This window comes from Platalea leucorodia (assembly GCF_965183815.1).
Source record: "Platalea leucorodia genome assembly, chromosome: 3".
Taxonomy (NCBI): Eukaryota; Metazoa; Chordata; class Aves; order Pelecaniformes; family Threskiornithidae; genus Platalea; species Platalea leucorodia.
This window is the reverse complement of record NC_138825.1, coordinates 11,873,739-11,891,173: the sequence shown is the minus strand read 5'-3', so window position 1 is coordinate 11,891,173 and position 17,435 is coordinate 11,873,739. Positions and strand designations below refer to the sequence as shown.

Genomic DNA, 17,435 nt, shown 5'->3' with positions numbered 1-17,435 from the left:
AGCATCTCACACAACCACGTTATCCTGACTCCGGAATCCACTTGTTGCAAACAGCGCTTTGGGATCTAAGACTTAAGGCACCTGCACGAGTGTAAGGAGAGGCTTCAGAAGGCAAGCGGGCAAAAAGCTGTGTGGCGTTTTCTCTCTGAACCAGAATAAACCACCATTTCATTTTAGATTAATGCTGGAAGCAAGGGCTTACATCTGGCTCCCGACACCCCCTTAATGGCACTGCACTGTAGGAGAAGTGTTCAGCCAGCGGGGTTATGGGAAATTCCCATCCCGCCTCCCACAGGGATCACCCACCTCCGTGCTCCCTTCTCCCCCGCAGATACTTTTACATAAAACTGTGCAGAACATCCAAACTCCAATGTCTGCGTGAAGCTCACAGAGAACATAACCAAGTTAAATCAGCAAAGACGTATCGCCCTGCCTGTGTTATTTAATATCATATTTCCTTTCCATCCACCTCCCATTCCCACAAGAACTCCGGAGCACCTCCAGCACCAGGCCCTGTCCTGCAGGATGTGGGTCAGGCTTGGCGCTGGACCGACACCGCCTCAGGGCCGGGCCCCGCCGCCGTTGCTGTCCCCCGAGGTGGTTTTTCCTCCCCTCCCGCCGCCTCCATCTACCTCCCGCGGCCGCTCCCTCCCTTCAGCCGCCCCGCGCCCACCGGGCAGGCGGCGCCGGGGGCTCCCTCGGGGGCTCCCCCCCGGCCCTTCCCGGCGGCGCAGCCCGCGCCCGCCGCTCCCCGGCCCTCGGACGGCGGCGGCGGCGGCTGTTCCCGGCGGCCGCTGCCCGCCTCCCCTGACAGCCCACTCCTGGCGCCACGCCCACCCCGCGGCTTTAGGAAGCACCAATCGCCGGACGCTTTTGTGCTGACGGGCGGCCGCGGTCACCTATCGAGCAGCGCCTCCTTACAAGAATCCCCGCCTCCTATGGCGCTTCGACCAATCAGAAAAAACTGAGTTGGGGGCGGGAGAAGAGGGCCTGCGAGCTCCGTCTTCCCTCACTACCTCCCTCTCTCCGTTGCGCGAGGATCGCCCCGTTCGACCGCAGGTGATTGACATGGGGCGGCAGCCAATGGGCTGCGGAGGGCGCGCGGCGGGGCCAATGGCGCGGCGGGTGCGGGCTGCGCCGGGCGGCGGGGGCGGGGGGAGCGGCGGGCTGGGGTGAGGCGCGGCGCAGCGCCGGCAGGAGTGCGATGGTGGTGGCGTGAGGCGCGGTGGGACCCCGGCTGGCTGCCCGGCCGGCGGGGCGAGGAGCGGGGAAGCGACGCGTGCCTGGTGCTCGCCATGAGGCTACAGGAGGACGGGGACAGCCTCAGGGCGCTGCCGCCGGTGAGGCTGCCGCAGTAATGGGCAGCGGCAGCGCTGCCTCTTGCCTGCCGTGTGGTGCCAGCGCCCGCGCCCGCCCGGCGGGGACCGACCGTGAGGAGCCGGCGGCAGGTGAGTGCCGCGGCACGGAGGGAGCCGCCCGCGCTGCCCCGCGTCCGTTCCCCTCCCGCTTCCCCCAGCCGCCTCTCCTCCCCCCTTGCTCCCCGCCGTTGGCGTTTTAATTTTTAAACCCCAACGGCTCCTGGCCAACGGCTGCGGGGGGGCGGGGGGCGCTGCTCTGGCGGGCTGGGCGCTGAGGTGACAGGGGCTGGTGAGGCGGAGCGGGGCGCTCCCCTCCCCGGGGCTGGTGGGGACGGTCCCCTTCGCGGGGACATTCCTGGACTCCAGGTTGCCTCCTTGCCTCCTTTGATGCCATCCTACCCTGCCTTCTCGCCAGGTGCGGCCACCTTTTGCTTCACCATATTCCTAATGAAGAGGCTTTTTCCTCCGCAGCCAGCAGAGATGCTGCTTTCCTGTGGAGGGAGAAGACCGATCTGGCTTTCTCCTCTGCCTTTTCACCTCCCTGATGAGCGTTTCTCAGTTCAGGATGGAGAGGCATTTCCATTTCAATATGATGCGGCGAGGAAGATGGGGAATCCCGGGTAGCCAGGGCTCAGGAAATGCCCCTTCCTCTTTCATTCTCCTCCTCACCCTGGCACAGGCATTTAAGTAGTAACACTCCCTTGCCGGCTTCTTGGCTGTTCCTTCTCCTTGGAAAGAGAAATGGGAGCGGGAGGTGTGTGAGAGAGGAAAGAACTGTTACACCTTTTGTCATCAAGACAAAGAACTTGTCTTCATCTCCCTGTGTCCCTCCCTCTGGGTGCATATTGGCAGTACCTCAGCCACTTTGTATTGCTTCCCAGAGATGCTTCATGAGGATTCGGTGTGGCCCTGACCTGCCCTTTTTTGTTGTTGTTGCCAATTGTGATGGTGCTGATAAAAGGACATGTTGATATGTTTCCAAATAGACTCGTGGTTTGCATTCCTGAAATTGCTGCAGCATTCTTATTTATTTATTTAATTGGGGGGGGGGGGGGGGGATGACAACAGGAAGGGGGTATGTTTTTGTGGTTTATTGTAGTTGTTTGGAAGGTATGAGATCACGTGCAATTGCAGCACTGTAGTATGTAGTGTATTAACCAATGCTTTCTCCCCCTGTCTTGTCTTTCAGTCCTGCAGTCTCCACATCATCTACTGTGTGAGGAATGATGATTCCATGAGAGAACTTCCTTTCAATTATCTGTCTGCTCCTATTGCATGCTGCTCCTGGCCAGTGATGAGCCATTCAGCTAGACTGGGATTTACCGTGAAGAAGGGAGAGGCAGAATATGAATTGTAGACATCCCATCAAGTTCCTCGTGCATTGTTTTTATGGTGTCTATATATAAATCTGCTAGTACTAAGCACACACACTCTTAAACCTACATTGGTGTTTGCAGAGTTGCTACTGTGTAAGAGGACTGGTATTTCTCACCATCATGGCTTCAGTTTGGAAGAGACTGCAGCGTGTTGGGAAACATGCATCCAAGTTCCAGTTCGTGGCCTCTTACCAGGAATTGATGGTCGAGTGCACCAAAAAATGGTAAGAAGTGGCTCCTGTTGCTGTGCAAATGGTGGAGTAAGTTGCTGGTGCTGAAATAGGAATGATGTTGCTCATTTTGTATTGTTTGGTGTGCGTGCATTGGTCTTGCCTCCCCTCGCTTTTTCTTGCCTGCCCATTGCAGAAGCAGCTGCATGGGGTGCTTGTTTGTCTTGATGAGTGCTTGCTTTGCTGCATACTTATCTTGGACCTGTTGGTTTTGTTCTGTACTCTGATTTTCTTAGCTGGCATTGTTGTTATCAGGCAGAGGACAGTGCATTTATTAGCTCTGCATTGGTCACTTAGTGGTGTGGTTTTGGTTGTTGGTTTTCGGTTTTGGGGTTTTTTTGTGTTTTGTTTTTTTGTTGTTGTTGGTTTTTTTTTTTTTTAATATTTCCCAAGAGCTGTTTTCCAACTTCCAAGTCAACTCTTTGTGCTGAGTGTTATCTGCTGACACTGTTGTTAGCTGGCTGAGGCATTTGAGATCAGTCCTGAAGATGGTGGTGTTTTAATGTGAGGTGGATACCCATTTCAATTTTGACTTTTTTACCTGAAGATGTCTTGTTTCTCCTTCTTTTCCTTGTTCCTTTCCATCTTTTAATGGGAAGAGGCAAGAGACAGATCTTTGGGAATTGTCTTAAGGTATTTCTTTAGTCAGACAAGAATTTTGTGAGGTGGTGGTCCAGTTGGATGGCTTTGGAGCTGACTAGACAGCAGTTAACAGTTAATGGTATGGGTCTGGTGCATCTTCCTTCCTCTGCAAAATAAGCTTAAGTAAGTCTGCTAGGGAAGACTAGAAGCAGCTTTTAAATAGTCAGGCAAAGACGTCCTTTATACAAATACTTAAGTGCTGTTTTGTGTGTTTGGAATATTGACGTTACTGACATAATTCTTTGCATTAGTGCGAGCCTGTAATGTCAGGGGACAAAGACAGTACTTTCCAGACCTCGTGGACTGAGATGTTCAAATTGCCTTGTAATAAACTGCAGCCTCCTTTCTAATACTTGGCCTTTCTTCTTGTTGGCAAGTTTGGCACTTGCATTGGCTGCTTTCACTGGTTATGAGTAATTGCCTCGACAAATTTAAATTCTATCTCTTGGAGCTGGAAATCTCTGTCAAATATGCTGGAAGGCTGCTTGCTGCTCTGTCTTAAAGGAACACTGTCAAGTTTAATTTTTTTTTTAACAAGTTATCTTCTTGCCTAAATTGTTTTGAAAGATTATTAAGAAACAAAATCGTTTTGGAAGTTGAACTTGCTTTCAGAGAATAAACTACAAATAAAAACATTTTAAAAGTTGAAAGAGGCTGTTGTGATTATCTCATGGGATCCACTGTCTAGTTCAGGCCAAAGAGTTTGCCACAGCAATTTTGGTTTATCAGGTTTGTTTCAACAGTTGTGTTTATTACTTTTTATGTTTTGTTTGCATAAACTCGCTGGTTTGGCTTTCATTTTCACTTTGATTTGCTCCTTACTTGAGAATTTGCAGAATGCTTCAGCACTGAAGTATGAATGCTGCAGGGGAATGTTTAGATTGGATCTGCAGCTAACTTTCACTTGATTTAAGAAAAAGTCACACACAAAAGTTCTCTTGTGAATAATCTTGTTATTTTAGAAACAATTAGCTTATTGTTTAATCATAAACTAGAGTGCCCACCTAGCAAAATGCCTGTGTGTGAAGTAATGAAAAGGCATTTCAAAACCCCAGATATGCCACTAATTTTTTAAAAATAGGTTGTCTTACTGAACCTTTATTTTACGTTCTTGAATTTAAATATAGGCAAGATCAGTGCTTGTGTTTGTTATGATGAAGCAACAGTATGGTGGTGAAATGTGGATGAATTCTAGGAAAAATAACAATAGGGAAAAAACATCACTCACGCAGTCATTTGATTGTAGGCTTTTCTATTCTGTTTCCTCTTGTTTGGAGAACCTTAACAAAAATGCTCTATAAGCATGCAAGCTAAAATACAATATTTCTGCCATAAGTGGAACTCCTATATGAAACAAAAGGATAAATATTTATAAATTTTTGAGAACCCTCAACTAAGTCTGTCCTTAACTTTGGAGGAGATAAGTTTTGCATGTGCTGACAGAATCACCGCTTCCTCTATTTCTGAAGCTTGACTCCGAGTTTGGCCCATGTGAGAACAAAACAGAAGAAATGAACTCCATATGCTGTTCTTGCTGAAAGCACTCAATATATATTAAGTGTCAGTGCTGTAATCTGTAGTTTGTTTGATCGAAATGTAGTAAGCAGTAAGTTATTTTAATGTATTGGCATTTTAACAATGCAGTGTTTCTGGAGGAAAATAATGTTCCATTCATATTTTAAAATAAATGACAATGCAGTCATGAACACACTTGAACTGAGATGTGTCTGTGAGCAAGCATTGTGCATGAGCAAAACAGGGTGCCTGTCTGTGAACTGCTATCTTCTGTTAGGTTTACATTTGTCTAGCTCTTCAGAAAATGAGTTGTGTTTTAGAATATTTTTGTAACTGGTCGTGTGCAGTTTGCAACGTTGGGTGTATTTCTGGTTGGCTTTAATACTTTTTTGTCTCTTCTGGACTTGTATTGATCTGAATTTTTTTTAACCGAGTGTTCAAAATAGCTCCTGCTCTTCTTTTCTGGAGTTACGCTGGCTGTGTGGGAAGTCACTACCGCTCTGGTGTTGCTGCTTCACCCTTTAAAAGGATTAGCTCTAGGTACAGCAGCATTTGTCCAGCATAGGCTGAAACTCCCCTTCCTTGCTTTTTCTGTTCTCTATAATTTCTGATTCTTGTCCCTATTTAATCATTGAAGACAGCCACTCTCAGGTAATTGCTTTTCATCGGTGGTGCATTTGGGGGGGACAGGTTGTGATGGAGTGTCCAGTATTGTCACTGTTTCATTAGAAAAAACTTATTTTCAGGTAATTAACAGGACTGAGTTGCTTCTGTGGCATTCTGGCTGCTCCCGCTGACCCAGACCTAATTATTGTGGCTGCTCAGTACCTTTGAAAAATTGAGCAGTTGGTTCATTTAGAGCCTCTCATTAAAAATAAATAAATAAATGTAGTCTTGATCCTTAATATGGATTAGTGACTCCTGCTACTGTAAAAACATCATGCTTTGCATTAATCATATAAGCACTTGATTTTTTTTTTTTTTTTTTTTTTTTTTTGAAAGGCACTTGCTTGGCAGTGCTGGAGTGTGTCATCCTCCACTTACCCTTGGAATAAGCTGGGGCAGTGCAGGATTTTCCATCCAGCCTCCCCAGTGAGCTGCAGTCCTGGCCTGGAAGGACTATGCGTGATAGGAGAGAGTTAATTTAGTCCTCCTTCTCAGTGCAGAGCCATTGAATAAAACCAGAAATCAGTCGCATGCGTTTTGCTTGGGCTTCTACAAAACCAGTTGTGTTTGCTGCTCTGTGCTGTCAGAGCAGACTGTTGCTGTGTGGGATAGGAGTGCGCTGGGCATTGCTGGCAGGTGTAATGCTGTGACTCATGCAGGGGACCCAGTTTGGTTGCCTGAACGCTGGTGTCTAGCGCTGTTTGAGATGTCTTTGCATTTCCTGCCAGTTTGGAGAAGCCCAGGTCTCCTGTTGATCCTGTGTCAAGCCTGCCAGCCCGGCATGCATCTCTTGTGTACCCTGGGGCTTCTCAGCTGTTGGAGGCCTCTGTTCAGGTGACTGAGTCAAGGCTTGTCTGAGGCACAGGCTCAGCAGAGGAGCCTCACAGGAGGAAAATGCTCTTTTGGACCAGAGATCAGTTCCAGTACTCAGACCTGAAGCTGTGATAGCTGTTTTACAGAGCTGCTGAAGCACCTAATGCTGAACACGAGTTCTCTAGGATGGCTTTTATGTTTCCTTATTTTTGTGTGATATCTCACAAGTCAGGGACCCAACAGGAGCTTCAAGTGTAGTATTGACTGGTTTCCATAGAGAATGGCCTAACTCTTACAGAGTTGAGGTTGCCGAGTTCCTAATATGGTGTCCATTACATGCTTTTAGGAGTGAGAAAGCGGCTCACCTGAATGTAGGTGCTAACTGCTTAAAAACGCTGGAAAAGAGTAAGCATAAGAAGGCTTTTCTACAGGATTTGCCATTCAGCAGTTGCTTTAGAGATAAAGAAATATGTTATTTTTTTACAATGTTTGTGATACCTGTCATCTCCTATAGGAACTGCTTTGCTTTTAAATCCTGCTTAAAAATACAGTAAGCCATGATGGGTTAAACTTTTCTTGTATGCTGCCTTAACTGAAGACAGGCTTCATTTCCATAGGGCAATTCGCCTATTTTTGTATCAATTAGGTATGGTCTGAAGTAGGTTCTGTTTTTTTCAAATATACATCTTTCTCTTTTGGAAATGAAGTAATGCTTAATCTTTTTTTCCAAAAGGCTTTAGCCATCTGTTTTTCTCTTCTATTGTAGTTTCATAACTGGATGCTGCAGGAATTTTAAGATTTGGCATGCACTGTGCATGGGAGAGAGAAATGAGCTTTTTGAGATTCCATGGTTCACACCAGTCTGCTTGCCTTCTGGTCGCTGCTTTCCAGCAAACTCTTCAGTGCTGAAGGCCACCGAAAGAACTGGAGTTAACTGGTGTCTGTAGAAATCCTTGGGGGTTGCCTGTATGGGGTCAGGCTGTCAGATTGCTCAGTTACTTTCCTTGCTTTGCATAGTTCTTAAGAGGGGGTTTTGTGAGCACTTAATGCTTTTAATTATGAAGGATGACCGCATTGAAATGTGTGACAAAAAAGAGATACAGTTACAGGTCAATTCAGAATCTCTTTGAGTTTTGCTGTGAACTGTGCTTCTTGTTGTGGGCTTGCTGTTCTGAGTTTTTTGATGGGATTTGCATTTGCACCTTAGCCATGAGGTATACCGTAACAAGTATAGCTTGTGCAAGGAAAGCATCATGCAATTTCTCCTGCTTTTTAGCTTCTTTTCTCCTTCTCAATTGAATTATACTCTGTTCTTACGCTCTTCATTGAGATCTCTGATTCCACATCAGATAATCCCCATCTGTAAATACACTTCAGCATTTTCTTCTCCATTCATTTCCAGTTTTGACTGAGGACTTTGTGAGGGCTTAAATTGTTCATCAAACTTATTCCTCCCAAATAATCATCACCAGCTGTCTTACAGGTCAGCCTTGTCCGTCCCTTTCTTCCTACATTAAAACACACTTACTGTCCACATGCAAAAGCAGTTCTCCTCTGCCACCTTGCATCTCTTTCCTCTTTGTGTCTGAAAGAAATCCTTGGTTTCAATAATGTAGATCTGCTCCTTTGGGCTCTCTGCCTGACTTCTGTCAGGAGGTTGTCTACCAATCTTGACTCCTTAACACCAGCTGGTTTCATTCCCTACCCCTTACCAAGCTAGCCTCCTGGCCCCTTTTATAGCCTTATGTCTGCTCCATGGACCATAAGCTAGGGATTTCTCATCAAAATTATTGGTTGCATATTGTGCAGTGAAGACATCTCAATAGGAGAGGTACGGGTGTATGTGAAATCCTTCTTGCTGCTCACTTTTTCAGATTGTCAGTGCTGCATACTTATCCCCATTTTCTATTTGCAGCAACTCTGAGAGTATTTGAAACTCTGTGTCCAGTTCCTAAAAGACCTTATTGGTAGAAGCAGGCACAAAGTTTAGTATCTGTAAGGTAGAAAGATTCGGGTTTTCGTAAATACTTGTCCTGAATTTTATTTGCCTTTGAGAGACGGAATTCTTTCCAGCAATTCCTTGACATAGTTTACTGTCCTAGTAGTAACAAAAATAATTGTCTAAAGCAGAAAAGATTAGGTTATATCCAAGTCGTAGACAAATCCATCTTAATGGTCTGGCATTCATTCATTTAAAGGGGTGATGATGTCTCCTTGAATAAATAAAATACACTAACTTACGTTCTAACACAGCTTTATTTTTGAGAGAGAAACTGTGTGTGTCTAACTTCCTCACAGAGCTTTACAAATAAATAAAACCTGGCACTGTGTTAACTTGCATACAGTAAAGTACGTGTACTGTTCCTTTGAACCCAGTGGACTTGACCTGCAATAAAGAATTTTTTTACAGGATTGGATCCCTGTGAATACTCTTTTCAGCTCTTTGTATTATGAGGTTAAATAAAATGAAATATTATGACATTGTGTGGGCCTCATCTGAGCTGAGTCTTCAGTCTCTTAGACTGCTCAGACTGTATAGTGCCAGTCTGTGGCTTCTATTAGTTTTTAATTGGTTGGAGAGAGCTGAAGTCCCTTTCAGAGTTTAGTGTGAATAAGGAGAGGAGGAGGAGGCTGGTAAGGTTGACTAAATCTGAGGAAACTCTTATAAAACAAACCCTTCAGTTACTGTAGTAAAAGCATTCTGCTTGGGTGGCTTTCTGAGAATATGGGAGTGTGTGTGTGTGTGGGGGGGGGTTGTTTGTTTACTTCTAAAAGCTTTCCCATTTTGCTCTGAGGGGAGTGTGTGAAGTGTGTGTTTGTTTCCCTTGCCCCTCTCTCTCCTTTTTCTCCTTGGGGTAGAAGCTGGCCCTGGCAGGCTGTTTGCTACCTTGCTGTGGGACACACCCAAGTTGCCCTCTGCCCCAAGTCTGTCTTGCATGTCCTCGAGTGGACTCTGAAACACAGGAACTATGCAGCTGAACTTCTGTTCCTTATTTTAACATATGCACACAGCAACAGGGTAAATAAAGCCATCCTTGTTTTCTTCCTCTTGTTGTTTTTATTTGAAAAATGTATTTCTGCAGCATACAGTTTATGTAAGTGCATCAGAGCCTCTCAGCTGGGAAGCTGTATGTTTTGGCAGTTGAGGTATAGGGTAGTTGTGGCTTTTGGCACCTGGAAAGGCATTGCAGGGACTTGAGGACTGTGGGTTAAGCATGAGCTAAAATTAGCAGAACCATAACTAACATTGCTGTTGTCCAAGGCTCTGACTCATGAGGCTTTCTGGATTCAAGAGTGGAGCTGAGATGTCACTGTCCCTTAGCAGTAGTCTTCCTCTGCTTTCCTCTGCCCCGAAGCAGATGTAGGATGACAGTAAGGCTGCCTGGTGTGTTAGTATTAACTGCCATCAACTTCAGTTCAGATTTGTAAGGTGAGCATGAATGGCAGCAGTTGAGGAGCGTATGCACCTCCCTTATGCTGCCCTGATGCAGTGGGGAGGAAAACCTGCCAAAGGGGTGAGATGAGCCACAGCTGGAGGCAAGAACATCTTAAAGTGCTTCAGCTAAATCACCCGCATCCTGAGTCAGTGCCCTGTGCTGTCACTGTAGGGCTTCCAAATGACAAGCTTTTGAGATGAATCAGAAGTGCAGGCCCTTCTGAACTATAGTTTCTAGCTGTCTGCAAACTGGTAAAGATGAGCAGTGCAGAAGTAATTCTTGTTTGCCTGTTGAGGTTCTCTTTGTAGTGGAGAGTCGTTATTGGGGATTCTTTTTTATTTCTATTTTATGATTATTTAAGGAGACTTTCTTGAGGATTACTCCAAAGCTGTGGCGAAGCTCTGCAGCTGCTAAACTGTCTGCAGCTGCTGAAGTGTGATCTCTGTGGCTCTGTGTATTTATTTTAGCACAAACTGGTTTTGGGTTTTATTTCATGTGTACACTGAGTCTCCTGCAGTCATTCTGTGGGCTTTGTTTTGGGTGAGCTGCTGTATCAGAGCCTAACAGCACACTAGCAGATCTGACCTTTCTTTTCTAATAGATCTATTTTGAAAAATGACTTTGGTGCTGACCAAACATCATAAGGGCAAAATAATTTCTAGTTCGAGAGATGACTGAATTAAAACAATTGGAGGCGATTTAAGACTCTATCATCTCACATCAGTTTTAACTCCCATATTACCATGGCCCACATTACTACCACTCATTTCCTTGGTGCCATCTCCACAAGCACCTGTAATGACCAGTCACCCTCCATGTTCACTGCCTCCTCTTTCTTTACCCAAGAAGCAATGTTTGCTTCCTTGCTGCTGTCTGATGGGTCAGAGTTGTCTGGGGCTGCCGGATGGGTGGCATTGGCTGTTGCGGTGGGAGATGTACGTTTTGATGGGTGTGCAGCTTTGCTGGGAACCTGTGTTCATCTCCACCTGTTGGGACAAGCCCCATCGCCTTTCTTGTAGGCCAGGCAGACCAAAGACATTCCCTAAGTCAGCTCTGGGCTTTCCATTAGATACATTGCTGCCTGATGCCCTATGATGATAGCTGTTTTGAACTTCAGAGCTAAGACTAATGTGCTGATGCCTGTGCTTTTAAATCCAGTGTCATAAACTGACTTTCCCCTCCCAGCTGTGCCTGGGAAGAGTATTTGCATAGCCAGTACTGTTAATATCAAAAGCCATATTAAATGATGTAATTGGAGAATCTGGACCATTGAATGCTGTTGGCAGCACATTGTATGCTGCCACTCAGCATGCACTGTGAACTTCCTTTACTTTCAGTGACTGCTCATTAAGTAAACTCTGAATCCCTTTGTTTATGGCAGTACATAGGAGGAGATTTAAAAGAACAGAAAAGAGCTGTCAAAACAGCTTAATTCTCTTTTCCAGCAAAGATCTAACTCAGCAGCCTGTAAATTTCCAAACCAACCTGTTGCTGATTTATCTGTGGTTTATTAGCAGAGGACTTAACCTTGACAGCTCCTGGTAACACCTGACATGATTATAGCTCTGGAGTAACAGCTCTGGCCATGTTGGCAGGTGAGTGAGACTGTTTGGCTGTTCTTAATTGCTTGGCTGTGTTTTCCTTCTGGTTGTACCTTCCGTCTCTTGGAAAACTGATTTAGTGGTTTGTCTCTTCCTGTAGGTAACCCGAGCAGTAGTTGTATAAAGCTGTGGAAAACTTTAAAGAGAACAAGATTTTTTTAAACTCCTTTTTCTCTTCAAGTGCAGATCTTAACTGGATAGAGTACTTGCAATAAGTGTCTCTTAAGCTGAGTGAGTGAATATTCAGAAAACTTGCCTTGCATTCCTTTATCTTTGACATGTAAGAAGATTTTAAGAATGGGAAAGTCCTGACCCATTTTTCACCACTTCCTCTCATACCACAAAAGCAAAATAATCTAATACAGTGTTACTTGGTTTTGAGGCATATTTGGGATGGTTCCTGTTTACTGTTAACACTTTTTAAAAGATCCTTTTTAAAAATACCTATGACAATGGTGTTTTCACCCCCTTTTTGGGGATTTGTGCATATAGAAAGGAGAATTTTGGGTTGTAGGCTTTGCTTTTGGTTTTTCATTTTCTTCCTAAAATTTGTTTACTTTCTTCCCTTTGGATGGCTGCTCTAAGCTCCAGTGTCTGCATACCCTTTCAGAATACCAAGACACAGACAATCTTAAAACAGTAAAAGAATTATTTTTCTTTCCCATGGATTCCTTTTTTCATGTAGTAAATGGGATTTGATTTTTTTTTTTTTCCCCGTTTTGAACTGAAAGATGACCAAGAGAAATCTTAACACCCTGAATTCTCATAGTGACTAATGTAATCGTCGGATTTTTTGACAAAGGATTGACAAAGTGTGTGATGACCCATACTGCTATAATTGTAAACATCAAGTGCTTAAGGCATGATGCCTCCTTTAGTCCATAGCTGTAAGGCTGTCCAGTGCGGGGGGGGGGGGGGGGAAGGCAACTCTTCTTTCCTGCCTCCACACTTCTCTTACCTCTTTACTGGGGTAAACGTCATGCCAGATGAAGGTTAGCAGCTGCGCAACAGAGGAGTGCCAGCATATGGTAATGCAGAGAACTTGGTAAAGGATGGTGTGAGGGGACTGCCCCTGACACGTCATCTGCTACCTATGGGCCTGTGGCAGCCTACTGTGCCGTGCTGCCCCGTCAAAGCTTGTCGCACCTCCGCACCAACGCTGCTGTCGCTTTTCTAGAGAGCTAGGACACCCCTTTTCTCTGGGCACATAACACTGTTGTGGTTGATGGGGCCGTGCTGTCAGTGGTTATGACAAGCTAGCTTGCTGTGGTGTTGTTTCTGAACCTTGGGCTTCTCCCTTGTTTTTAGCTTTACTTCATAGGGAAAAAGTTCTTGTGTGATGTTAAAATGTGTCTGAATTGTCTGTCTGGCCAGCAAATTCAGCGTTGCTTCAGAAAGTTTCAGCAGACCCTTTCAACCAAAGCTTACAGGGTGGAAACCTCCCGCTATTTATTTCCATGGGTTTTGTGACAAAGGGCCTCTGGATAGAAGAGAGGAGTCTTGGTCAGACCCCATGGCTGCAGGTAAAAAGCCAGTAACTCTACTCTTTATTAAACACTGAAGAATCTGCAAGGGCGAAAGCTGCTGGCAGCCCGGCCTCTTTCCCTCTGCCTCGAACTACGGGTTTGTTTCAGTTTGCGCTTCCACGCGGCCCTTTGTGCAAGTGTATTTTTGGAGCAGGGAGCTGCTAGATACATTTCTGTGTTTCTCTGCTCCCCATCTGTTACCATAACCGCCTCCTGCTCTAGCTGCCTCAGGAGAAGCTGTATCGCAAGGGAAAATTGCAGTAAAGCCAGGCGTGTTACCTGTACTTTCAGTTTGTGGGTTACCTGGTCCTGGTGCTTGGTGTTGATCTTACCTATCATCAGTAACTTCAGTACTGCTGATAGAGTGGCTAATGTTGATGTAGTACCACTGCAGATGACGGTGCAGTTCCTTGTCACCTTTCGTATTGCTGTACCAGGAAACAGGAATATGGAAAGTTTTGCCTATAGATTCAGCCTTGTTGTCTGGAGTGGACCCTAATAAAGTATTTACAATGCACAAAATCTGCTTCCTCCTGGAAAAAAATATGCTGACTTCAGTAAATAAATTTATTTCAGACAAATTTATTCTTAGGGAAGTAGAGCATGTACTGTAGGGGGAAAAATAATACTACTTCTTTTAGCAACAGCTGTTAAAAGGAGGGTGCTTGCTTGATTTTTTTTTTTTGATTAATGATAAAGTCAACAAACTAATTTAAAAAAAGACAATATTCTTGAGCTACTTTTGACTATAGGAAGACTGTAATTTACCCTAACTTGTTTATGTCCACTTCATTGTGAGTACTGTTAGTATCTCTTAAGGTTCACAAAACCCCATTAAGGCCCAGAGAAGCAGAAAGCTCATTAGCCTCACAGAGTGAGTTTTCTCCCCTCCTCTTTCTTCTGTGCTGTGCCATAGGGGGCACAGAGGAGACTTGGTTAGGTTTGTCTTGGGACGTCTTCTACAGGGTGTGTTTCTTCTTTGCTGCCCAAGGAAGCCTTTAAAAAATGGTTGGTCTTGCAGTTTTTTACATAGAATATTTGCTCGTTGCATTTCAGAATTGCTCAGGGATGGGCAGGACCAGCAGTGAGGTGAGCTGAGCTGATGGGGAAGCAGGGGGAGTGAGGAGCAGAACGTGAGGCTTTTCTCCCTTCTTGAATGTCTTCTGGTCTGGTACAAGGCAGATCCTGCTGGGTTTGGAGATACAGAAACAGTGACCTAAATACGAGCAACCCGTGTGTGAAGCAAAAATGATTATTTTGGAGAACAGCCGTGAAGCCTACTTGTATTTCTGCCGATGTCATCTCTTTGGCTAGCACGTGTTTTATTGTTTGGGTCTTAACTTCTTCTTATGCTGAACATCCCTCGCAGCAAAAGAGAAGTTAAAAGTGGTGGGGAGACATTTCTGGAAGCTTGCAACACATAACAGAGAAGTCTGTCACCTGTGCATAGTGTGTACAAATATACAGTTCAAGATGCAGTGTGTATATATGAAATCAATGTATGCTGTTGAACCATCTTAAGAGGAGGGAAGGCCTGGATGCTGCTGCTGAATAGCAGAAAGGGTGGCTGTTGCTGGTAAGGAACAAATCTTGTTCACCCTTGGTTATTCTGGGAGGCACCCAGGTGTGCTGTGGGGCACATGGGCTGAGCGGGAGCAGAAATCTCACTTCCGTACAACCTCAAGCCATCTCGCTGGTAAACTAAGTAGCTTTGAAATAGTGAAGTATTTCATGTTAGTGAAATGCTCAACATTGCAGTAAACCTCAGGCGTTTATTGTCCTATTGAATACAGTTCCTTCCAGTTGTAATCAGATTTTTGTGTTTTATTCAGACAGATGTTTACTGACCCAGGCCACATAAAATTCTTGTGACAAAATGTGCCCACTTTAAAATGGGAACTTACTGTGTCATGTTGAGCTTTCAGACTTGATTTTGCTGAACAAGCAATACGCACATATGTATACTTGGGCCTCATCTCTATGCAGCAGCTCCACTGTTTCACTGTGCCTTTGCAATGCATGTCATACAGCACCTGCTCGTCCCTTGTAGGCAGAAGGCAGCAGTACAGAAGTACATTATCTAGAGACATTTTCATGGAAATAGCTGCACAGCCAGTTTAAGCACTTCTGTAGCAAAATAAGGTGCATTTATATTTCTGATTTTACCAGAACAACTATTCCAGTTTGGAGTAGCTTCTCTAATTGAAGTAGTTTTGTCCCAAAAACTGTCCTGAGCAAGCCTTGATTATCAAAAATGTTGTGCCTCTCTTTGATTGACTGTGATAGTAACAATCATACTGTTAAAGAAATCTAAATTTAAAATGTGGCAGGAGTTCTTTTTGTGCTGAATGAAAACAAACCACATTATTTAAATATTCCTACCTTTAAGACACAGGTGGAAAAAGTGTGGCTATTAATATCACACGATGTTAAAAAAAATTCTGAATGCATTTGAAAGGGATTCTTTCATTACGTTTACTCTTCAAAGGAAGATTTATAGCTTTGTAAATAAAACTGCAGTATGTGTCTGGCCTTCCTCAATGTAATTTTACTCAGTTCAGATTGATGTCCTGATCTCTTCAACCTGATGCATCCTTATATTGTCACTGTGTTTTATTTTCTTCACTGGATCTGTCGAAGTTGTTTTCCATATTGGTGTCACATGCCAGTTTCCAGGTGGTTGATGTGAAAAGGGTAGGGATAATGCAGCATACACAAAAAGAGTACTTATATACTCTTACTGTTATAACAGCAGTCAGAAAATCCTGGTTCCACACTAGGATTTCTTTCAACTTCCCTTGTAACTGTAGATGAGCCATCTTTTCTATCACTCCCTAATTTGCGTGCACAAATCATCTTCCGTCAGCTTTCCTACAGTTTTACATCCACAATTACTTATAAGTAGGATTTATGTCTCCTCTTAAAGGCCAGAAGGTAGCAGCTCTCAGTTCAGTGGTACTGGCATAAAACAACTAAAAAGACACTTTGCTGTGTGGAAATAAATATCAAGTGTTGACAATCTCTCTGCGCAAAAATTCTGCAGCTGCACAGCTCCAGTATTAATCCAGTCTTGTAAGACTGCTCTGTGATGGAGAAAAATGATCCCTATTTTATATCTCTGAAACGGAAATACAGAGAAATTGTGGAGAAGGTGCAAGAAACCCTCTCTGTACTGATAAGAATTGTACGAGTGCAGATTTATGGTAGCAAGACACTGTGTAAGAGAGGAGGAAATTGCAAGTTATACCCTACAAACCGGGAAAAAAAAAAAGAAAGAGAGGGGGCATTTTTCTAACTCTAAGTCACATTAATAATGAGGTAATTTGCAAGTGTGTTTGGTCATATGGGGTCAGACTGGAAACTGTTGCAGGACCAGTGAAGCAGAGTACCTGAGGAAAATGGGAAAGGTGATTCTGGAGGAGAAGTGACTGCATGATTACCGATCTACAGTTACTGATGCAGGAGCTGAAGCAAGCTTTTTGTTGTGAGGAGGGTTTTTTGTTTGTTTTCTATTTATTTTCCTTTGAGTGATATGTAATGAAGATTATGTGTAATGGATAAATGCCAGATTGAGGGGAAGGGAATAATTTGTACTAGACTCTAAGTACATCCTTTCTGGATTGACATTTCCAAAATATTTTATTCAGTGGTGGCGATATATTAGAAAATGACAATAACCATAAGGACCAAGCTTCTCTTCAGCAGAGGTGATGGATGCCTGAAGCATGGAATTGCACTTGAACGGCTACATGTTGATTACTCCAGTGCGAAAAGTTCAGGGGACCTAAGCTGTTTGTGTCAGATTCACTTGCAAATGGTTGTGACAGTCTGCCTGACAGTTCAAACTAAAGTGCTTTAAAAGAGGTGTTTATGTAGAAGCTAAATGAAGGAAGAGAACTTGTTAAGCTCTGGGAAGACTTTTGGGATTAAAGCTGGTAGGATGGAGCTCAGTTACAACTCGCAACAAAGCTGTGGCTGCACAGCAGGATATAGGCTTATCATTACTGTGATATAATCAGAGCTGTTGGAATATTCTGCTTAAGCTTGTTGATTTCAATATATACGTACACTGGCTGGACTAGAATTACTCATCATTTTTTTTCTCTCTCTACATTGCTGCAGAATTTATTCTGTGATTTTATTTTCTTCTTGGACTTCAGCTGATAGCTTTTTCTTTCATATCATATCCACAAAATCAGTCCCAAAACCTCATGCTTGTGGAAGAGAGAATGTGAATATTGGGGGGGAAAGTAACATTTTATTTCCTGCCC

General features: G+C 44.2%; 1 protein-coding gene across 1 annotated transcript in view; it reads left to right on the top strand.

Annotated features, from left to right (window-relative positions):
• The first annotated feature begins 1,193 nt into the window (after nt 1-1,193).
• The window catches only part of EHBP1 (EH domain binding protein 1), a 226,218-nt gene continuing 209,976 nt past the window's right edge, over nt 1,194-17,435 (top strand). The window contains exons 1-2 of the mRNA XM_082306310.1: nt 1,194-1,448; nt 2,548-2,958. Of these exons, the coding sequence (XP_082162436.1) occupies nt 2,855-2,958 (104 nt within the window). The 5' untranslated portion in view covers nt 1,194-1,448; nt 2,548-2,854. The remainder of the gene's footprint in view (nt 1,449-2,547; nt 2,959-17,435) is intronic.